Source organism: Physella acuta, unplaced genomic scaffold (assembly GCF_028476545.2).
Source record: "Physella acuta isolate Inbredline_101_S28 unplaced genomic scaffold, ASM2847654v3 ptg000665l, whole genome shotgun sequence".
Classification (NCBI taxonomy): Eukaryota; Metazoa; Mollusca; class Gastropoda; family Physidae; genus Physella; species Physella acuta.
This window is the reverse complement of record NW_026732184.1, coordinates 142,001-166,313: the sequence shown is the minus strand read 5'-3', so window position 1 is coordinate 166,313 and position 24,313 is coordinate 142,001. Positions and strand designations below refer to the sequence as shown.

Genomic DNA, 24,313 nt, shown 5'->3' with positions numbered 1-24,313 from the left:
TATATATATATATATATATATATATATATATGTGCTATGATTTAGAAAAGAATATGATTTGATCATACCTCCACGTGAACTGTTTGAAATGATCGTTGTTTCTGTAACAAAAATAAAATAATTTAGCAGCAATCGCTTTGTTAGAGTGGAATATAACATATAAGCGTCTGCACATTTTCGAATCAAACTGTTAGTAGTTGACATGTGTAAAAACTTTTGCTTGCGGATTTAATTCCGAAAGGTGCATTCAATTTATTTATATTAATATGTTTATTAATTTTTTTTTAGACATTTCATTTAATAGAAGGGCGAAAAATATAACGTTTAATGTTACGTATTATCATGTATTTTGTGTTATATTTTGTATGAATTATGTCTTAAGCTTTTTTTTTCTTTAATTGCGTGTTGATATTTCTGCATGTACTAATTTTCTTTTGTTATTTTTGTATTTAATATCGTGTTATCTTGGTTGTTTGTTATATTTCTATTTCGGATTTTTTTTTTCTTCAGTTATAGTTATGCGAAAATTTTTTTTAAGAAGTCTTGCAACAAATAATTTGTTAAATGTTATTAAATCGTTAAATTTTGTTACATTGTTAAATCTTGCCAAATCAATCCAAATATGATTTCTCTACAACAACGGGCCTAAGAATGTCTACAGTTTCTAAATTTAAATTCTTTTCTCAACTGTAGTGCTCATTGGGTGTTGTGGGCTTAACTCGGCACAATAAATAAAATTACTTTTTAGAACCTAATGGTCAATGGAGCAGGTGAAGTAGAGTTGACCTGTTTCTGTGACCTCGGAATATGATGGGTTATTGTGGTAAGCACAATGCACAGCCACCTTTACTTTCCCTAACGTGAGTTAACAACCCATCAAAGCTGGATGGACACAGTGAAGCTCGACTAACTACGAACCCGGATTTGAACTCGAGACATTCAGTTCAGCATTGTATCGCTCTGCCACTCGACCACTTCAGCACCGTGCTCACCTGGGATCCTAGAGGAGGCCTCAGCTGACGGTGACACGGAAGCGACCCCTCCCGTCAGGTAGATGAGCTTCCGCATGGGTCGCAGAAGTTTCCAGAGCTCGTGCCTGAAGATGCTACCGACGAAACAGTAGATGACGATGTTGGTGGCACAGCCTAGGTAGTACACCACGGCCGCTATGGCGAAGCCTGGCGTGGATGAAGTAACTTATGTTAGGATACAGGAACAACTTTTATAAAAAGATGAATGGATAGCTTAATGTGAAGATAAATGAACAATTTTTATGTGAAGATGTATGAGCAGTTTTTATGTGAAGATAAATGTAAAATTTCTATGTGAAGATAAATGAACAATTTTATGTGAAGATAAATGTAAAATTTCTATGTGAAGATAAATGAACAATTTTATGTGAAGATAAATGTAAAATTTCTATGTGAAGATAAATGAACAATTTTATGTGAAGATAAATGTAAAATTTCTATGTGAAGATAAATGAACAATTTTTATGTGAAGGTAAATGAATAATTTTTATGTGAAGATAAGGGTAGTGTTTTTATGTGAAGATAAATGAACAATTTTTATGTGTAGATAAATGAACAATTTTTATGTGAAGATAAAGGTACCGTTTTTATGTGAAGATAAATGAACAATTTTATGTGAAGATAAACATACGTTTTTTATGTGAAGATAAATGAACAATTTTATGTGAAGATAAACATACGTTTTTTATGTGAAGATAAATGAACAATTTTTATGTGAAGATAAAGGTATCGTTTTCTATGTGAAGATAAATGAACAATTTTTATGCGAAGATGTTTATTTAAAGTTGCATGAAAACTTTATGCGTAGACGAACGAAAACATTTTATGTGAATATTTATTAACATTTGTATATTATAAAAATGCATGAACACATGTATGTGAAGACGAATGAACAAATGTATGTGAAGATTAATTAACACATTTTTGTGAAGATGAATTAACACATTGTATGCGAAGATGAATGAACACATTTTTGCGAGGATGAATGGACAAATTATATGAAAATGAAAAAAACAACTTTATGTAAAGCGGAGTGAACAATTGTATGTGATAATGAATAAACAAATTTATGTGAGGATAAATGAACAATTGGATGTGATAATGAACAAATAAATGTATGTGAAGATTAATGAACAAATTCCCATGTAAATTTACATTTCCTCGGGATTTTCTTCTATATCCTTAGTCTATCCAAAAAATAAATAAATAAAGGCATCCGTTGTTTGATTTTACAGAGTTTTTCTTCTTGAGTTGATGACATGAACTATGTGTAATTGTGTATGTAATGTTATGCGAGGTAATATTTATATGTCATATGTAATTTCTGGTTTGTGTAAAAGTGCCTACTGCATAATGCATATAGTGGTGTCAAAGCAGGTGTATATGTAATCATGTCTAAGTAAGAGTTTATTTAATAATTGCTCTGTAATCGTGTAAGTACTTATGTTTATAAAATGGTGTGAGAAGTGGTGTATATGAAATTATATATCTAATGATACCCATGTAAAAGTGGATTTAATTGTTTCTATGTAATTGTGATGCAGTTGTCGCTATGTGTTGGTATAGTGATGTTGTATCGATGGGTAAAGTACAGACCTAATTTGGCTTGATGGCTCTGAACAAAATCGTTCATGTTGAAAAATAAGGTGTAGGTACTGTAGTATATGGCCAAAGGAAAGTTGGTGAGCAGAAATACAACATTTGTGATCATCGTTAGCAGGAATAGTTGCTGTCTTAAGGCTGTGAAAGGAAAGTTGGTGGTTAGAAATACAACTTTTGGGATGGGGCGGATGTTGGTGGTTAGAAATACAACATTTTAGATGTGACTTTAGTTGGTGGTTGGAAATACAACATTTTAGAAGGGACGGATGTTGTTGGTCAGAAATACAACATTTGGGATGGGACGGATGTTGGTGGTTAGAAATACAACATTTCTAATAGGAAGATTGTTGGTTGTTAGAAATACAACATTTGAGATGAGACTTTATTTGGTGGCTAGAAATACAACATTTGGGGTTGGACTATAGTTGGTGGCTAGAAATACAACATTTGAGATGAGACTTTAGTTGATGGTTGGAAATATAACATTTCTGGTAGGAAGATTGTTGGTTGTTAGAAATACAACATTTGAGATCGGACTTTAGTTGGTGGTTAAAAATACAACATTTGGGATGGGACTATAGTTGGTGGTTAGAAATACAACATTTGGGATGGGACTATAGTTGATGGTTGGAAATATAACATTTCTGGTAGGAAGATTGTTGGTTGTTAGAAATACAACATTTGAGATGGGACTTTAGTTGGTGGCTAGAAATACAACATTTGGTGTTTGACTATAGTTGGTGGCTAGAAATACAACATTTGAGGTTGGACTATAGATGGTGGTTATAAATACAACATTTGGGATGGGACTATTGTTGGTGGTTAGAAATACAACATTTGGGATGGGACTATAGTTGGTGGTTATAAATACAACATTTGAGATGGGACTTTAGTTGATGGTTGGAAATATAACATTTCTGGTAGGAAGATTGTTGGTTGTTAGAAATACAACATTTGAGATGGGACTTTAGATGGTGGCTAGAAATACAACATTTGGGGTTGGACTATAGTTGGTGGCTAGAAATACAACATTTGAGATGGGACTTTAGTTGATGGTTGGAAATATAACATTTCTGGTAGGAAGATTGTTGGTTGTTAGAAATACAACATTTGAGATGGGACTTTAGTTGGTGGTTAGAAATACAACATTTGGGGTTGGACTATTGTTGGTCATTAGAAATACAACATTAAGGATGGGATAATTGTTAGTAGCTAGAAATAGGCCTATAACATTTTAGATGTGACTTATGCTGGTGGTTAGAAAAACAACATTTGGCAACTTCTGTTCATATACATACATGTGCGTGTAAAATGTGGGCATACCTTTCGAGGCTTTCCGGTGTTTCATCTGCTCTGGCGCCTGATACCTGTGGACTCCGACGATTGCGATGTTGAGGACGAAGAGCAGGATTCCAGGCACGAAGCCGAAGATGCTCATGGAGATGTGTGAGTAGATGTCGCCTCGTGTCAACTCACACATGGTCAGTGCACTGTCGGGAGTATATCGTTAGCGTCATTAGCATGAGAGGGTGCCGGGCTTTGGTTATGAGATTAAGGGTCTTCTAGATTCGTGAGCAGTTTCTCCTTGTTTGGTGGTACAGCGGGGAGGTAGAAATTTATATATATATATATATATATATATACATATATATATATATATATATATGCCCTATATATATATATATGCCCTATATATATATATATATATGCCCTATATATATATATATATATATATATATATATATATATATATATATAAATATATATATATATATATATATATATATATATATATATATATATATATATATATACATATATATATATATATATATATATATATATATATATATATATAGGCCCTATATATAAATATATATATATATATATATATATATATATATATATATATATATATATAAATGCGTCAGCTTAAGTGTCAAGGAATAGGCTGAAGACCTACCCTGTGTTTGAGTCGACAGTGATGGCTGAGCCAATGTCCACTGTATAGCCGTGTGCTATGAAGGTGAAAACAGTTAGAACAGTTGATATGCTGGCTACAAATTTCCAGGATGTGTTGCGTTTGGATCTGTTAAAAAAAATTGGGTTAGGCTTATGTAAGGTATGGTTGGGGTTAAGGTTATATTAGTTAAATATTTGATTAAGATTATATTAGTCAAGAAGGTCGTCGTGGTTGAGTCGGTTAAGCGCTTGGCTGCTAAACCGAAAGTCTCGAGTTCGATCCCTCGGGCAGATGAGGCTCGTTAGCTGGAGACAGCCACTCTTCATGGAGAGTAAACTCCAAAATCAAACAACTGCTTCCTTTTATGGAAGCAAATCCAAAAAGGAAAGCAAGCTGAAAGCAATGGCCTAACCAGTTGACACGTATGCTTAATTGTGTTGGAGAAGATCCCTTCCAATTCAAAATGAAGAACGAATAAACCGGGAGTGATCTCCCCTAAACTTTCTCGAATATTCTAATATAAAATTACGAGGGATGGCAACTCAGGACATAGACAATATTTGTTATCCATTTTTAATTACTGAAACTTTTTATAATAGAATAGTATCTCGTAAAAAAAAAGAATTGCACATCAAGTGAAAAGTTTCCCTTTCAAACCTGACGGTGTATGGGGCAAGTGAAGTAGAGTTACAGCTAGGTTGATGAAATTTCATATATAAGTATTTTATCAAAATCGTAGATCCGTATCAACTTTTGAGCGATTTCCAATAACCGTAAGTGGTACTTTTTCTACTTTGAATTTTTCAAAAGCCTATAACTTGAGTACTATTTCAGATAGATAAATGAAATTTGATATGTAAGTAAAAGATCTAATTCTCTACATTCTTTCAAATTTTGAGTAATTTCCGTTGACCGGAAGTACTTATTTACGCTATTTTCGATTTCTCAAAAAACGCATGTAAATTTATAAAGTACTAATAATATTGTGCACTATTATGCACATCTTTATTTAGCGTTCACTTGGTGTGCATTTCTTTTTTCTACGAGATTATATTCTATTTAAAAAAATTTGAGTAATTAAAATTGATTAAAAATCATGTCAGAAGTCTATATCCCGAGTTGCCATCCCCTGTAGTTTTATATTAGAATATTCGAGAAAGTTTATGGGAGATCACTCCCGGTTTATTTTAAATTACAAAAGATTTTAAAAAATTGTGTATCAATCAATAAATAATTATCAACACTCATGAGCTTTATAATATCCAGTTGCTATGTACGTTAGGTCAGAGGCGTAGCGAGGGGGGGGCGAGGAGCGGGGGTGGGTGACACCATTTAGGGGGGTGACACCAAGGCAAAAAATAGCAAAATACATAGAGAAAAAATTGAGGGGGGTGGGTGCATATCGAAAGTTTGAGGGAGGGGGGGGGGTGCAAATCGAAGGTTTAAGGAGGGGGGGGCAAATCGAAAATGTTTACCCAAGAAGGGTCGCTACGCCTCTGGGGGGGGGGGGGTGACACCATTAAGTGCCGCACCGGGTGACACCCGACCTCGCTACGCCACTGCGTTAGGTCTACATCCTACTTTAATGCTACACCCAAACGTGTAGTTGATTGCACGCGAACCTGGTACCAAAAGTTTACTCGACGTATAGGATGGTCTTACCTGTCTGGATTGATCATGTAGAACAATCGCAGAGACGTGATGCACACAATCAACCAATTGCAGAAGCTCATGCCCGACATGGTTAACAAGCTGTGGAAACTACAGCAAAGACACGATCTAATTAATTAGTTAGTAAAACAAATACTAATTAGACAAAAGTTATAGTGATAATATTATTAATATTTATATTATTAATACTGATATAATAATAATAATAATAGTAATAATAATAATAGTAATAGTAATAATAATAATAATAATAATAATAATAATAATAATAATAATAATAATAATAATAATAATAATAATAATAATAATAATAATAATAATAATAATAATTATAATTATAATTATAATTATACATTTTAAAAATATAAAGATATTTAGAGAGATAATATTTGTCTTCTAAAATTCTAGCCGTTTCGGCTAGGCAATGCTTCAGCCATGTATAGCAAACTCTAAATTTAAAAGTCAAATCAAATTTGGATATCCGTTTATTTAAAAAAATGATATTTGTTTTTTGAAGTCGCTATGAAAAAAATCGACCCTTAAAAATAGCAACACATACACTTGAATCTAAACTTAATTATTAATTTAGACATTTCAAGCCATTGTTCGATAGCACAACACAGAAAGGTTAGATCTTTTAAAATTATAAGCGTCAGAGTAACATGATATTCATTAGAAGAACAGCAAGGCTTAATATTTAATAAAATTTAAAGTAGTAATAGGTGTGCTAAATATGAAATTAGCAAGATTTCTTTCAAATGGAGATTTCGGGTAGGGGGGTGGGGGGGGAAGTAAAAATATGCGATTGTTCTTTTAAGTCCGTATTCTGATGGGAGAGGGGTACGTCGGTGGACGTGATGCGTGAGGGGTGGGGGGGGGGGGTAGCAGAATATCCGGAGAAATGCCTGAAAGAAACCCTAGATTGCGTCAAAACCATTTTCACTTACAAACATACAGGGCGAGAGTGAAGACGAAAGTTCCAGTCGAAGACGCCCTCGACAAAATGGCGTGAGAGCCCCCACGCTAAACAGAAGATGTTGCCGATACAGAGAACGATGAACATCTTGGACAGAACGTTGTTCCTCATGGCTCTTCTCTTGAAGACAAGGATGGTGATGATATTTCCTGGGAAAACGGGCAGGCGTTACAAGTCAGGCTTAAAGCAGTGGCGTAGCCAGGAATTGGTCTTGGGAGGGGTTCAAATATTTTTCCATTTGTATAAAATCATTTATATATAGACAACACCCTCCTGCTACACCACCCATAAACTACCTGGCACACCAAAGAAGTACAGTAGCACCGAGCCACTAACATACACTACCCTCCTGCTACACCACCCTTAAACTACCTGGCACACCAAAGAAATACAGCAGCACCGAACCACTGACATACAGCACCCTCCTGCTACACCACCCTTAAACTACCTGGCACACCAAAGAAGTACAGCAGCACCGAACCACTGACATACAACACCCTCCTGCTACACCACCCTTAAACTACCTGGCACACCAAAGAAATACAGCAGCACCGAGCCACTAACATACACCACCCTCCTGCTACACCACCCTTAAACTACCTGGCACACCAAAGAAGTACAGCAGCACCGAGCCACTGACATACAACACCCTCCTGCTACACCACCCTTAAACTACCTGGCACACCAAAGAAGTACAGCAGCACCGAGCCACTGACATACACAACCCTCCTGCTACACCACCCTTAAACTACCTGGCACACCAAAGAAGTACAGCAGCACCGAGCCACTGGCATACAACACCCTCCTGCTACACCACCCTTAAACTACCTGGCACACCAAAGAAGTACAGCAGCACCGAGCCACTGGCATACAACACCCTCCTGCTACACCACCCTTAAACTACCTGGCACACCAAAGAAGTACAGCAGCACCGAGCCACTGACATACAGCACCCTCCTGGCTTTACTACCACCCTTAAACTTCCTGCACACCAAAGAAGTTTCAGCAGCACCGAGCCACTGACCATACCTACCCTCCCGTCACCAGGGGTGGTTGTCGCCCGTGGGTGGGGTTGCTCACCTCACACCATGTCTACAGTGTGGGGGTTGTTGATTGGCTCAGTGGTTTATAGGCTACTGTGTCGAGGGTTTTGATTGGCTCAGTGGTTTATAGGCTACTGTGTCGAGGTTGTTGATTGGCTCAGTGGTTTATAGGCTACTGTGTCGAGGTTGTTGATTGGCTCAGTGGTTTATAGGCTACTGTGTCGAGGTTGTTGATTGGCTCAGTGGTTTATAGGCTACTGTGTCGAGGTTGTTGATTGGCTCAGTGGTTTATAGGCTACTGTGTCGAGGTTGTTGATTGGCTCAGTGGTTTATAGGCTACTGTGTCGAGGTTGTTGATTGGCTCAGTGGTTTATAGGCTACTGTGTCGAGGTTGTTGATTGGCTCAGTGGTTTATAGGCTACTGTGTCGAGGTTGTTGATTGGCTCAGTGGTTTATACGTGACATCGTCTTTGAGTCGAGGGAACTATGAAAATCAGTTTTTTTCCTGGGAAATAGGTGAACGTTTGGTAGATAATGGAATACACTTGTAAAATAGTGTGATCTAGTAGGCTGGAAGTAATGTGAACTGTAGGGCTGGTAAGTAGGTCACCAACCATTTCTACGGCTAAATCAAACCTGCATGAGCCATAGAACTGGTTGGTAACCTACTTACCAGCCCTATAGGTAGGAAATGATTAATGTAATTAATGTAATTAATGTGTGACAGGACAAAATGTATCCCTAGGTTCGTTAGGATTACATAACAGATTTTCTCCACAAATAAAAACGTAAGATTTGTCGCTGTTCCATGCGTAGAAGGGAAAGAATTACCATTATGTTTAGGAGTCAGGACCAAATATAGGGCAATTGTTTAGTCGAGTTTAGAGTTTTTTTAATGAACTGTATGTCGTAGGAAAAGCATTAAGATTGGGAATCTTTGTTTAGGTGTAGGTTTGCAGATAATTATTACAATTAAGTAAATGATAAATAAAGTTTTAAAAAAAAAGTAGATTCCTATTTAGACCTAGCAATTCATTGGGCAGATAAAGTGAGTTCATATGTTTCTTGAGCTCGGGTTATAAGCGAAAATGTGGTGAGCACTATGCACCGTTCCTTGAACTTTCCCTAACGTGAGTTAGGTACACATCAGAGCAGAACTTTAACCCGGATTCGAACTCGAGACTTTCGAGTTAGCAGTCTAGCGCTTGACCGATACATTTTGAAAAAGATAAATAAAGTATTTCAAAAAATACAATATTGAATTTCCAGTTCACTTTTTTTCATTGTCAAATTATTGCGAAGTACTATAAAAAAGTTTCAGTTAAAATTAGTATCATATTATAACTACCTAGACTGTGTTTGGCTGTTAGATTTAGACCCTTATTCAGTAGATCTAGATCTAGATCTATATCTTGATTCCACTTTTGATTTCCAGCCTGATTTTAAAAAATAATTTTATTTGAAACTTATTCCGATAAGTATAGTTGTCTGGATCGCTTTACTCGACACAAAAGTGAAAGAAACCTTTTCAAACCAGGATATAATTTCAAATAAAAACTAGTAAGATAAACAAATATGACTAGATCTTGTATTCTGAAATTAATAATGAGCTGAATTGAATTTGTTTATTTACTAAGCATAAGTGAGTTCCGTTCAATACAGGACGCGCGCACTAAACGCTTTTGCACATCTAGACGGTGAGTAGATTTCTAAATACAATGGCTTGAATTGTCGTTCTTTAGGTGTTGCTTTAGAATGGGACGGAGTGGTCTAGCGGTAGAGAGCTGGACTGCTAACCCGTAAGTCTCGAGTTCGATTCCGGGTTCAAGTTGGCATACCGTCCCAACTCTGATGGGTACCTAACTCAGGTTAGGGAAAGTAAAGGCGGCTGGGCATAGTGCTGACCGCACTATCTCTTCATATGCCGAGGTCACAGAAACAAGTGAACTCTACTTCACTTGCCCCAAAGACCGTCAGGTTTGAAAGGAAAACTTAGACTGGAACAATGGAAGTGTTATTGTGTACACGGATTGTGTGAGCGAAACCGAAGTGCATTCGAATGCTCACGAGAAGGCGCGAGTTCGGACCTCAATCTGTAGGAAGTCGCTGAATCTACCCAGTCCAGATGTTTATCTGACTCATGCTTGGAAAAGCCCAGATCTTTACGTGGTACAATGTGCAATTTATATATATATATATATATATATATATATATACATATACAGAATAGTGCTTTATATTAGGAAAAAAATTCTAAATAAAAAAAATGAAAAAAAAATTAAAACCCTTAAAATAAGCATACAATCTACTTTGACTTTTATGACAAAAACAATGTGTCTTCTTCTTCGTTCTTAATTGAGAATATGGTGGAGGATTCAGACAACAAGTCCAACTTTGTGAACAAACCGGACTGTGGTCTCCAGTTTGGCAGGTGCCCCATATAATTTTTCCCTGAGTGGGGTGAGCAGGGGCCAGTGTCTGACTCGTGCCTGGCTGTACAAAGAACATTCCTGAAGGACGTGCTCCGTATTTTCCGGGGCCTTGCCACAAGGGCACATTTCGCCACACCCAACCTTTAGTTTTTTATGCATGTGTTGATTTAGTCTGTTATGGCCTGTTCTAAGTCGAAAGATTATGCATTGTTGTTTTCGTGTCAAATTATAATAGCCATCATCTTTATTGTAGTGAGGGTGTGTGTCAGACCACATTTGCGTTTGTTTGTTTTTTATTATCTATATATATAATTCTCTTCTGGGAGCCGTTATAAAACAAGCTGCAAGCGCGCCTTACAGTCCCTCTCTTCCTCTCTATCGCTACCTCCCCCCCCACCCCTACATGGTCTGGTGAGCTGTAGTTCACTCTAAATGTTTACATTTTACAATCATAGAGCCGGGTTTGGTGACGGCTATTAGGGGCAGATAATTTAGTTTGAAACGATTTTAAAGTTAGAGGAGGTAACTAAGAGGAGGCTGCTTTCACAGGGGGGGGGGGGGAGGAGGAGGGGGTTTAGTGTTTTAAAGCACATATTTTCAGTGGCACAAATTATGAATTACTGAAAAGTAGAAAAAACAACTAAATAGCGGCGTATGATACACCGCGGGTCGGCTCGTTCTTTTTATTTCTTTTGGGTGTAGCGAGATTTCCGGTTGTGGTTTCTTTCCCCCAATTTTTGCCAGCTGGTCTGCAATCTCGTTACCCTGGATCTGGCAGTGGCCCGGGATCCACTGCAGCACAATTCTGCTGCAGGTATTTTTTAGCCTTTCTAGTGCTGTCCAATGTGTCTGATCGTATAAAATTAACCAGTTAATCAAACTAATTAATTAGACAACGAAAGTAAAAGAAAACAGTAGGAAAATTAGGAAACATGCATACAATCTTTTAAAAATGTCTGAACATATGAAGTCTGTTAAATACATATTTAGTAAATGAAAGAAATTATCTAAAAGGATACTGCATGAATGAAATTAAAATACATAAAAAGACAAAACAAAGAAAAAAAAAACAACAACAAAAATCATTGTAGTCACAACACTATTGAATGTATAAAGTTTTTTATACTCAATAAATTTCATTGTATCACAATTGTTACACGTCTGTCGAAGATTCAAGTTTATCAAGGGAATCCGGAGAGCCTACTGAGGGTGTGAAGATACCCTCCTCTCGGAAGTAGTTGATGAGAGAGTCGTCTCTCAAGTTACAATCTGGGAGAGAGAGGGAGAGATTTAAAAAACAAATTACTATGGCATAAGTTATAGAAAGGAAAGAGTGAAATATTGGGCCATCATAACAAAATAAAATTGTGGAAAAAAAAAGTATTATCTTTACAATGTGGGATATAAATATTGAAATATTGGACCATCATAACATAATAAAATTGTGGGGAAAAAAGTATTAACTTTTACTATCTGAGAAGGGAGAATAGAAATATTTGACCATCACAATAAAATCAAATTTCTGAAAAAAAAAAGAAAAAACAAACCACTCGATTTATTTTTACAATCTAAGAGAAAGAGAGAGAGAGAATGAGAGAGAGAGAGAGAGAGAGAGAGAGAGAGAGAGAGAGAGAGAGGGGGGGGTAAAATATTAAATAATCTTAACAGAATACAAGTTTATGAAAACAACATTTTTTTTTTACAAACTATGTGAAAGTAAGTCGTAAAATATTAGACCATCACAACAAAATAAAAGTTAAAAAAAACCATTAAACTATTTCTGCAAACAGGGAGAGAGTGAAAGTGAAATATTTGCCCATTAAGAAGAAAACAAAATTGCTAAAAATAAAATGTAGAAAAGATATTCGCTTTTGTTTGAAAATAAAAATCAGAATAACAATTTAAAAATATTATCGCTATTGATCTTAAGATGTCTAGAAATAAACCATTTTTTTTTAATTTTTCGAATTCTGCATTTGTATTGTTTTTCAAACCAGAACCTCAAATAAGTGCCATTGCTATTCCCTAAATTGATAAGTGAATTATATAATATTATATAATATATATATATAATTATATAATTCTGTGTGTATAACCAGACTTACACTTTTCACAATGAAATTTTTATCAATATAAATTTCATAATTGATTATTTTTCCGACCAATTTATCGGAATATATGTATATTTATAAGCAGGCCTGCTATAAAATACAGAGTATCATTTTAAATAAAAGTAATTGTTTAAAAAATAATTATTAAAAAAATTCCAAACCATTTCGAAACCCAAAATAAAATCAACGCTAAAAAAGAAACCCTAAATAATACACACAAAAGAATTCTTTCTACAGACACAAACTAAGTCAACGTTTTATTTGTTAAAATTTTTACGCTAAGAGTATTTAAAAATATAAGTGTGCACATATTATATAAATCAGTAGGGTAGGAGGGGCAGTTCACTAATTTATGTTATATTAAATGGATGTTTTACAGAGGCGTAGCGACCCTTCCCGGCGCCCGGGGACAACCTCTCGATTTGCACCCGCCCCCCTTAAACTTTCGATTTCCACCCTCCTTCAACCTTTCAATTTGTTTTTCCAACCCATTTTGGCGATCCTAAGGTCGGCGCCCGGGGACATATGTCTCCCCGCCTCCCCCCTCGCTACGCCTCTGATGTTTTATGACAATATTAAAAAACACAGACTTGGATTTTCTACGTTTGTACTTTTCAAAATATTTTCATTGTATTACACATGTTGTCGAACTTGAATGATACAGTTAATTTACGCATTTAAAACATATTACAAAAACTGTAAAACTGTATTAAATAAGAGTATTGCATTATTTTTTATTTGAAAAATGTGTTTTTGTCTGGTCAGTGTTGATGAAAAAAAAATGTGTAACATTGTGATATTAATATCTTGGGTTATGTTATATAAAAAATTATATTTAACATAACAATCGATACAGACTACGTGTGTAACATTTCTGTTCTATAGAATAGGTGAACAGAGGCGTCGCGAGGCGGGGGCAGGGGTGCGGACCACACCAGGTGACACCCGACCTGGTGACGCCACTGTATGTGAACAAACCTAGTTGAATTCAATGTTGACTCTGTAAAATCGTTAGCCCATCCGCAACGAAACTAACGTTCAGTGTTTTACAAAACATCTTTAATTACATCAACTTACCGGTTACAAATCCAGAATCTATAAGCGAAGAATAATTTAATTTTAATTTTTATCAAACGAAGAGAAGCTTCTTGAAAAAAAAAGTAATTTAAAAAAAAATGTAAAATTACCAAGCACATAAAATTAACAATGTTAAAAATTTCTTATAATGTATATACAAAATATTTACTTCAATAATTTTCCGCCCTCCGGAAATTGATTTCCGCACCCCGGAAACTGAAGTAAGCGATCCGAAAATTGAGGTCTCGAATCCCCCCCCCCACCGGAAATAAAAATGTCTGAAAGAAACACTGAGCTAAGTAAATGATATGTTGCAAATTTCTGTAAGTTTTTTTTTTCCTGAACGTGTCAAGTGAAATATATTGCACTAGGGCTGGGTGTTCTAATAGATAAACAAGGCTATACATTGTAGGTGTGGATGCCGTTTACTAAATTTTGTTCAATGAATTTAGTCACGAGGTTACATAGTATCGATTTCCAAAACTAAATTACGTTTTTGCGTCGCTTACGTTACTTGTTCATAGATATTTTTGTATCAGTGTTTTTACCACTATGAACCTCATTAACAGTTACATGCGGAAATCAATTTCCGGAGGGCGGAAAATTATTGAAGTAAATATTTTGTATATACATTATAAGAAACTCTTGGTTTAATTAACTAGACGTACCCAAACGTTGTGACGTACTTGTTATAGTTTCCGACCTCTTAAAAAGAAGCGCCCTGAGCGGTGGGAAACTCTTCGCCAGGCTCTTCTTCAGCTCCCGCCGGAATAAACTTCCGAAGCAGCAGAAGGTCAGGAAGTTGGCCGCATGGCCAGTATATAACAGCATGGCCGAGTACGCCATACCTGGGGAAGCGTTGGTGGCCCTGGTTAAGTTGTATGCAATGTTGTTTTTTTTGTGTTGGTCAGTGGGGTAGGCCATGGGGGAGTGGTGTACAGGGGTGAAGGGGTGGATCTTAACCCACCCCTTTCTAAATAAAAGTTCTTAAAAGTTCTACAACTATTGGCGACGCTGCGTTGCTGTTGAATTATGTATACTATTTCAATAATTAATTATTTTTTAAAATTAATTTACAATTTTACTATATTATAGTTAACGAGCTGACCCGCGACGTAGCATACGCCGCTATTTAGTTTAATTCCTTATTTTTTTCAGTAATTCATAATTTGTGAATTCGACACTACCAATGATGCGACGGAAAATATGTTGCTTTAATAAAACACTATCAGTAGCTAGTGAAGGACGATTATCCCCACCCTCACTTTCCACATTATCTCCCCTTACTTTCAAATCATTTAAAAATTAAATTATCTGCCCCTAATAGCCGTCACTACGATTGTAAACAGCTCACCAGGCTGGTGGGGATGGGGCTGGTGGTGATATAATCTGTTGAGCTTACGTCTTGGTGTCTTGCATGGGCCCAATGAAGAGAATTATATAAATAGATTCTACTTTTCAGTAATTCATATTTTAAAAAAATTCAACACTACCAATGCTTCGACTGACAATATTTTGCTTTAAAACACTATCAGTAACTCGTTAAGGACGATTATCCTCCCCCCCCCCCCCCCTTCGTGAAAACTGACGTCCGTGACGACAGTTTACAGACAACGATGAAAAGACCAAGCATAACTTATAATTACCTCCCCTTAGCTTCAAATTGTTTAAAAACTGATTTATCAGCCCCTAATAGCCGTCACTTCTATTGAAAACATTCGGGGTGAACCACAGCTCACCTGACAGGTGGGGATGGGGGGGGGGTGGCTAAGCTGCGTGGTGTTTTCTATGGTCTCCATGAAGAGAATTATATATATAGAAGATATTGAATGAATATATATATATATATATATATATATATATATATATATATATATATATATATATATATATATATATATATATATATATATATATATATATATATATATATATATATATATATATATATATATCATGTAGATGATACTCCAGCCTTTAACGATAACAACGGGTAGGATTACCTAGCTTAGCTTTCTGGACTTCAAGCGGATCCGTCAAATCGAAGAGGACGGACACGGAGGTGTATAAGACTGCGAGCGGTATATTGGTGATAAAGAACATGCAGGTGGTGACCAGTATCAAGATATACAGTTGCTGTTTGACCACTGGAAGATAGGAGTAGGTAGGTCAAGTCAACATTGGGGAGATAGAGTTGGTGTAGAGAGAGGTAGACGAGAAGGTACATCTTTATTAGATTGGTTGTAAGTGATAAAACAGTAGACAGAGCAACATCGATCACTCTTGTTTAACGCCCGCTGTACCTTTCCTCTTTCTTCTTCTTCGTTCTTCATTTTTATTGTTGGAAGGGATCGAACTCGAGGCTTTTTGGTTTTACCGACTCGACCACGCCGACCCCTTTCCATCACAATTAAAGATACGTGTCAACTGGTTATGCGCCATTGAGGCCATTGACTCCGATTTCAGCCTGCTTTTCTTTTTGGATTTGCTTCCATAGCCTTTGTTCAACCAAGAACATGCTACAAGGCAGCAGTTGTTTGATTTTGGAGTTGTCTCTCCTAGAAGAGTGGCTGTTCCCAGCTAACGAGCCTCATCTGCCCGAGGGTTCGAACTCGAGACTTTTCGGTTTAGCAACCATGAGCTTTACCGACTCGACCACGCAGACCCACACTGTACCTTGCGTGTTCGACACATTGTTTGTGGTGCAATGCCACCTCTAGTTAACACACACACAGACACACACACACACACATGCACACATACATACACACATACAAACACACGTCAACAGCCATCGTGGTAGACACTTTTCTGTGGTGCCGTACCAAATCTAGTTAACACACACAAAACACAAAGCACACACACACACACACACAACACAGACACACAGGCACACACACACAAACACACGTCAACAACCATCGTGGTAGACACTTTTCTGTGGTGCCGTACCAAATCTAGTTAACACACACAAAACACAAAGCACACACACACACACACACAACACAGACACACAGACACACACACAAACACACGTCAACAACCATCGTGGTACACACTTTTCTGTGGTGCCGTTCCAACTCTAGTTAACACACAAAACACAACGCACACACACACACAAAACACAACGCACACACTCACAGACACACACACAAACACACGCCAACAACCATCGTGGTACACACTTTTCTGTGGTGCCGTTCCAACTCTAGTTAACACGCAAAACACAACGCACACACACACACACACAAAACACAGACACACAGACACACACACAAACACACGTCAACAACCATCGTGGTACACACTTTTTCTGTGGTGCCGTTCCAACTCTAGTTAACACACAAAACAAAACGCACACACAGACACACACAAAACACATCGCACACACACACAGACACACACGCAAACACACACGCGTCAACAACCATCGCTCACGTCTGTTTAACTTCCGCTGTACCATCGAGGTCGGGACCTTCCTGTGGTGCAGTATCGAGATGATGACATTCAGGACTGCGATCAAGACGGCGGGGATGAAAGCGAAGACGGACATGGAGAAGAAGGCGAACACATTGCCATTGGTGATTTCGCATTCCTTCAGGGCGCTGTGTAGGGTGGGTGGGGGTGGGTGGAGGACATGGGGTACAATGGGGTAAAATATTTTACATCAGTAGAGAAACCGGAAGTGAAAGAGAGAGAGAGAAATGTATGAATATTGGACACATGGGAATTACTTGGATGCAAATCTAGGATTCGAACCTTTTCCTTACGCTATGAATACAAATATAGGGTTCGATCTTTTCCCTTACCCAGTATATACAAACTTAGGGTTCGAACCTTTACCGTTGCCCAGTAAATACAAAGTTGGGATTCGAACCTTTGCCATAAACAGTAAATACAAATTTAGGGGTTCAAACCTTTGCCATACCCAGTAAATACAAATCTAGGATTCGAACCTTTGCCTTACCCAGTTTCTTCGTCAGAGAATATCCATGTACCAAGTGTAGTGAACATTCCCTGAGCGATAGCAATAGATGAGAAAATTAAGAAACTCCACGCGTAAAAATATGATGGACCTTTACTGGATCTGCGGTATTCATTATATATATATATATATAAATATATATATATAAATATATATATATATATATATATATATATATATATATATATATATATATATATATATATATATATATATATATATATATATATCAGTTCTTATGGATGAATGTAGCAACAAGTGAAATGACTATAACATAGTTTTTAAAGAATTACTTTAAATAAAATTTAAAAAAAAACTAATACTATTTTTAAGGTTGGCTTAGTGAAATAAAACCGTAAATATGAAGATCTTACTTTACCAAAACACCGTATGAAATGCCCAAACCTTTCTGGCTTAGCGATGTGTATGGCCCGCACTGCTGTGATCACGACCAGCAGCCAATTGGAGAAGGATATGGATACAAGGGTCATGTAGCTGTGCAAGCTGGAAGAAGTGGATACACAAGTTGTGGATACTCAATGTGGGTGTGAGCAAGTTGTGTATACATAAGATGGGTGTGAGCAAGTTGTGGATGCACATGTTGTGGATACACAAGTTGGGTGTGAGCAAGTTGTGGATACATAAGTTGGGTGTGAGCAAGTTGTGGATACATACGTTTTGGATACACAAGTTGTGGATACATAAGTTGGGTGTGAGCAAGTTGTGGATACATAAGTTGTGAATACACAAGTTGTGGATACACAAGTTGGGTGTGAGCAAGTTGTGGATACATAAGTTGGGTGTGAGCAAGTTGTGGATACATAAGTTTTGGATACACAAGTTGTGGATACATAAGATGGGTGTGAGCAAGTTGTGGATACACATGTTGTGGATACATAAGATGGGTGTGAGCAAGTTGTGGATACACAAGTTGGGTGTGAGCAAGTTGTGGATACATAAGTTTTGGATACACAAGTTGTGGATACATAAGTTGGGTGTGAGCAAGTTGTGGATACATAACTTTTGGATACACAAGTTGTGGATACACAAGTTGGCTGTGAGCAAGCTGTGGATACATACGTTTTGGATACACAAGTTGTGGATACATAAGATGGGTGTGAGCAAGTTGTGGATACACAAGTTTTGGATACACAAGTAGTGGATACATAAGTTGGGCGTGAGCAAGTTGATGCCTACGTTTTGGATGCGGTTGGATTATAAATGATAGATATATAGCATAGTGTATGCACTAACACATAGGAAATACGACAACGGAGATGGCAAAGCTGTAAAGAGATAAGACATTCAATGCGTAAATTATAGAAGTTGAGCTGGAGACAAGACAAACTAGACAAAAGACAGTCTAGACAGAGTCTATACAGAGTAAACACGAGCAAGAGAAAATACGAGACAGGCTAGACATAAGACAGGTTAGACATAAGACAGGCTAGACATAAGACAGGTTAGACATAAGACTAGCTAAAGATAAGACAGGCTAAAGATAAGACAGGATAGACATAAGACAGGCTAGACATAAGACAGACTAGACAATGGGATAGGCTAGGTGCATGACAGGTTAGACATAAGACAAGTTAGACATAAGACAGGTTAGACATAATATGCCAGGCTAGGTACAAGACATGCTAGAAATAAGACAGTCTTGACATACGACAGGCTAGGTAGAAGGTAGGTTCGACACAAAACACGAATCACAAGGTTTGTTTTTTTTATACCCACGACCTTTTACATCAGACCCCCCTCCCCCAACCCCCAGCCCCGCCTTCCCCACCCAATTACGCATAAACACGACTCACTAACAGACTTTGGTGGAGTAGAGACGGATATTGTAGTCGATCAGGCCCTCCACAAAGTGCCGCGTCAGCCCCACGAGAAGGCAGAAGATGTTCACAACGCACAGCACGACGAAAAGCTTTGAGACGAAGTTGTCTTTCATCGAGCGCTTGCGGAAGACCATGATGGTCAAAAGGTTGCCTGAAAATATAAACAAAACATATGATTGTTGTGTCATGTTTTTTTTTTAATTTATTCCTTGAGGTAATCCGTATTGAAAGTCTGGGTACGTTGCCTGAAAATATAAAACAACATACATGATTGTTTTGTCATGTTTTTTTTTAAATTTTATTCCTTGAGGTCATCCGTAGTGGAAGTCTGGGTAGAATTTTGAAATCCGTTTTAGTTTTAAAATGTGGGTCAATTTTCAATGACAATGCAATTATGTGTAATTTTTTTAAATATTTAAGATAATTCATTAAAATTGTAATATAATATTGATATATACATATTACATTTCTTTTAAATCTATTTTTAAATTTGATCTTTGATCAGTTTTTTTAAAGCATCCTGTGCCCTCGATACACATATTTAATCGGTTTCATTTTAATCGAAGGCTTTTTTTTTAAATTACGTGCACTAGGCAAGTTTGTGGCTCCTAAAATCTTAGAATATTAATTTAATTCATTTCTCCGTTTTTCGATTGAGCTGAGATTTGGCACGAAGCAAAATTTTGGAAAGCAATGCAATAATATATAATTTTTATTAATTTAATTAAAGGCTTTTTTTTAAAAATTTGGTAGTCTTCGTATCTTATGTCCTGTCTGTTTTCTGTCTAGCTTGTCTTACGTCTAGCTTATCTTATGTCCTGCCTGTTTTATGTCTAGCTTGTCTTATGTCTAGCTTATCTTATGTCCTGCCTTTCTTATGTTTAGCTTGTCAAATGCCAAGTCTGTCGAATGTCAAGCCTGTCGAATGTCAAGCCTGTCGAATGTCAAGCCTGTTTTATACCTAGCCTATTTTATTTAAAGTCTGTCTAGATATATAACATTTGCCCATGAATTACTTATTGTGTATAATTCAGTAATGCAGTTAACAATGAACTTTTAATTTATTTTTATTTTTCTACCCCGTTTGGGGTCCCCATACGGTGGAGCCTGGGGCGGTCGCCCCACCCGCCGCGGCACCGACCTGGAATTCCCAAAATGTACAGGATCACGGGCACGAAGATGAAGACGACTTTGCGGTGTATGTGGTAGTCATGAATCTCCTCGGTATCGGGGCTGGTGTGGTTGTGTTGGTCGAAGGCTACGTCCATGATGTTCTAGCCTGCTAGCCTGGTGTGGATCTCGCTTTCCTGTGGCATTGGCGGTTCTCGTGTTGAGCTGGGGGGGGGGGGGATGGAGGGGTTGTAAGAATGAAAATGTTTGTGATTTAGCCTATAGCCAGCCAGATGACTTTTTTTTTTTTTTTTTTTTTTTTTTTTTTTTTTTTTTTTGTAAAAGCACTGACTAGAAGCTCTTCAGAGCAAGTGTTTACAAAATGTGTTCAGAACCTTCAGGTCAAGCACTACCGCAAATTAGCACTTACGTGCATGGTTTATTTTGAACGCGGGTGTGCCTTAAGGTACGTAGGTTTACATGCGCCAGACTGTATACTGCCTACTAGAAATTAAGATGAAGGTGCGCTACGCCTGGACTGAAACCTGATCCTAACATTAACTTTAACCTAAAAGTAAAGCCTGGGCATAGTGCTGACCACACAACCCCTTCAAATACCAAGGTCACAGAAACAGGTGAGCTCTACTTCACTGTCCCCGTGGGAGTTCGTGTTCGAACTTTAATTCAAAGCATTTTGTAGTACGAAGTTAGATTCAGGGGCGTAGCGAGGGAAGGGTGTGCGGACCGCACCGGGTGTACAATTTAGGGGGGTGACACCACGGCAAAAAAAAATGGCATAATATATAGGGAAAAATGATAATTCCACTTATCATTAAATGATTAATTCGAGTGTTACATAGTCTTTTAAGAGGTGCAAATCGAAAGCTTGAGGGGGGTGCAAATCGAAATTCACGCACAAAATTAGGCATCTTGATTCTTTTCTTGTAACATGATCTTCAATTTCTATAAAATAACTGAAAATTGAAAGTAAGTCCTTTAGTAATTTAGCTACTTACCACTCCTCTTAAAATATAGCAGATAGATCTAGATCTAGATCTACTTTCTTATAATCTCATAATACTTTCTTCGCATTTACAAGCAATGCTTTATATATATGCGTTAAAATATCATATATGGTTATTAATAAACAAAAACTGATCTATAGGTAATTATCTTCTGTATTCAAACCTCTTTTTCCAGGTTAAATGACGTTTGGAAAGAGAAATTGCCTAAATTATCTGCGTTAAGTTGGTTCGACAGAGGGAAAAATAAACATTGTGATTACTTGATGTTCATTGGCGGTGTTGTGTAGTGCGCACTAAACCCGATCTTTGGCGTGGTGTAATATAGTGTACGAGCCGACCCGCGGCGTATCATACGCCGCTATTTAGTTTTATTTTCTACTTTTCAGTAATTAATAATTTGTGAATTCGACAGTACCATTGCTGCCACTGAAAATATTTTCTTTAAAACACTATCAGTAGCTCGTTAAGGACGATAACCCCAGCCTCCTTTCCCCTCCCCCCCCCCCCCCGTAAAAGCAAACTCCTCTTAGCTACCTATCCTATGTTTAAAATTGTTTCAAACTAAATTATCTGCCCCTAATAGCCGTCACTAAACCCGGCTCTACGATTGTAAACATTTAGCGTGGACCACATCTCACCAGACCATGTAGGGGTGGGGGTGGTAGGGAGAGCGCGCTTACAGCTTTGTGTTTTTTATGATCTTTAAGAAGAGAATTATATATATAGAAATATAGATACAAGATGAATTTTAGAGTTAGGTTAGGTTTGCCTGTCGTCCCTACTGTGACATAGGCCGCTGACAAGAGCTTTCCAGACGTCTCTGTCCTAGGCTAGTCTCTCCAACTGTCCGCAGGTGTATCCAATCTTCTTGGTGTCTTAAATCCTCCATCGGGAGATCCATTCTTCCCCTGGTCCGAGCTGTCTTTGTTTTTCTTTGTCTGTAGCGAGTAATTAGTTTTACGATATAATGTTGCTGACCTTATGCTCAACCCCCAACCTGGAGGACCGGGGTGCTAGCTTTCGTCTGACCAATACCCGTGCAGCTTGGTTGAACCTGCCAGGAGTTAACACTCCCGCTGGTATAGCTATGGGGGTCGTCAGGGTACGCAAGCTGCCAAGCCACGACAAGGCCCAGATGACAGGAATTTTAGCGTACTTTAATGCAATGAATACAATCATTGTTGACATGGTACAGTGTGTTCAATACAATCATCTTTGGCGTTGTGTATTGTGTTTAATACAATCATTGTCGGCGTTGTGTAGTGTGCTCAATACAATCATCTTTGGCGTTGTGTAGTGTGTTTAATACAACAATCTTTGGCGTTGTGTTGTATGCTTAATACAATCATCTTTGGCGATGTGTCGTGTGCCCAATACAATTACCTTTGGCATTATGTTTTGTGATTAATGCAGTCATCTTTGGCGATGCGTGTTTTGAGACCAATACGGTCATCTTCAGTGTTGTGTAGACATAGACCTACGTGACCAGAGACCCTCGTGACCAAAGACCAAAGTTTCTACAGACCTACGTGACCAAAGACTTTTGTCTACAGACCTACATGACCTGAGACCTACGTGACCAGGTACCTACGTGAACAGATACTCATGTGAAAAGTTACGTCAAACACGACACGTCGACACAGAGCAATTGTTTTCTTAACTCGCAGAGTTCCACACACTTGCCATAACTGTGATATTAATCCCGTGTCTTCAATCATCAGACTCAAGGATTAACCATCCTCTTTATACATCTAGCGGAAGAGTTGATAGTTAGATGGTCTTCTGTCTTCAATCATCAGACTCAAGGATTAACCATCCTCTTTATACAAATAAAAGGAAGAGTTGATAGTTAGATGGTCTTCTGTCTTCAATCAACATACTGAAGGATTAATTATCCTCTTTATTCATCTAGCGGAAGAGTTTTTAGTTAGGTAGTCTTGTGTTTTCAAATGTCAGACTCAAGGATTAACCATCTTTTTTATACATCTAGCGGAAGAGTTGATAGTTAGATGGTCTTCTGTCTGTAATCGTCAGACTCAAGGATTAACCATCCTCTTTATACATCTAGCGGAAGAGTTGATAGTTAGATGGTCTTCTGTCTTCAATCGTCAGACTCAAGGATTAACCATCATCTTTATACATCTAGCGGAAGAGTTGATAGTTAGATGGTCTTCTGTCTTTAATCGTCAGACTCAAGGATTAACCATCATCTTTATACAAATAAAAGGAAGAGTTGATAGTTAGATGGTCTTCTGTCTTTAATCGTCAGACTCAAGGATTAACCATCCTCCTTACCCATCAAGGGAAGAGTTGATAGTTAGATGGTCTTCTGTCTTCACTCGTCAGACTCAATGATTAACCATCCTCCTTACACATCAAGGGAAGAGTTGATAGTTAGATGGTCTTCTGTCTTCACTCGTCAAACTCAAGGATTAACCAACCTCTT

The 24,313-nt window shown here is 37.5% G+C and overlaps 2 protein-coding genes across 4 annotated transcripts in view; both read right to left on the bottom strand.

Annotated features, from left to right (window-relative positions):
- LOC131948918 (uncharacterized) overlaps window positions 1-8,935 on the bottom strand; it is a 34,222-nt gene extending 25,287 nt beyond the window's left edge. The window contains exons 1-6 of the mRNA XM_059310645.1: window positions 8,923-8,935; window positions 7,215-7,392; window positions 6,259-6,357; window positions 4,597-4,722; window positions 3,957-4,123; window positions 993-1,178 (exon numbers count right to left, since the gene is read on the bottom strand). Coding sequence (XP_059166628.1) covers window positions 993-1,178; window positions 3,957-4,123; window positions 4,597-4,722; window positions 6,259-6,357; window positions 7,215-7,392; window positions 8,923-8,935 — 769 coding nt within the window. The remainder of the gene's footprint in view (window positions 1-992; window positions 1,179-3,956; window positions 4,124-4,596; window positions 4,723-6,258; window positions 6,358-7,214; window positions 7,393-8,922) is intronic.
- A 2,920-nt stretch (window positions 8,936-11,855) lies between these two features.
- LOC131948920 (uncharacterized) lies at window positions 11,856-22,113 on the bottom strand. 3 transcript variants are annotated; one of them, XM_059310648.1, is made up of 10 exons: window positions 21,859-22,113; window positions 20,874-21,067; window positions 19,706-19,883; window positions 18,297-18,395; window positions 17,874-17,993; window positions 17,345-17,511; window positions 15,910-16,053; window positions 14,575-14,754; window positions 13,907-13,924; window positions 11,856-11,987 (listed from the first exon to the last, which is right to left on the bottom strand). In XM_059310648.1, exons 2-10 carry the CDS (start codon window positions 20,998-21,000, stop codon window positions 11,872-11,874), a joined length of 1,149 nt encoding a protein of 382 aa, XP_059166631.1. In that variant the 5' UTR covers window positions 21,001-21,067; window positions 21,859-22,113; the 3' UTR covers window positions 11,856-11,871. The 3 variants fall into 3 exon arrangements, with proteins under 3 accessions (XP_059166631.1, XP_059166632.1, XP_059166633.1); XM_059310649.1 differs by having other exon boundaries at window positions 14,593-14,754; XM_059310650.1 differs by lacking the exon at window positions 13,907-13,924 and having other exon boundaries at window positions 14,593-14,754.
- Window positions 22,114-24,313: the final 2,200 nt, after the last annotated feature.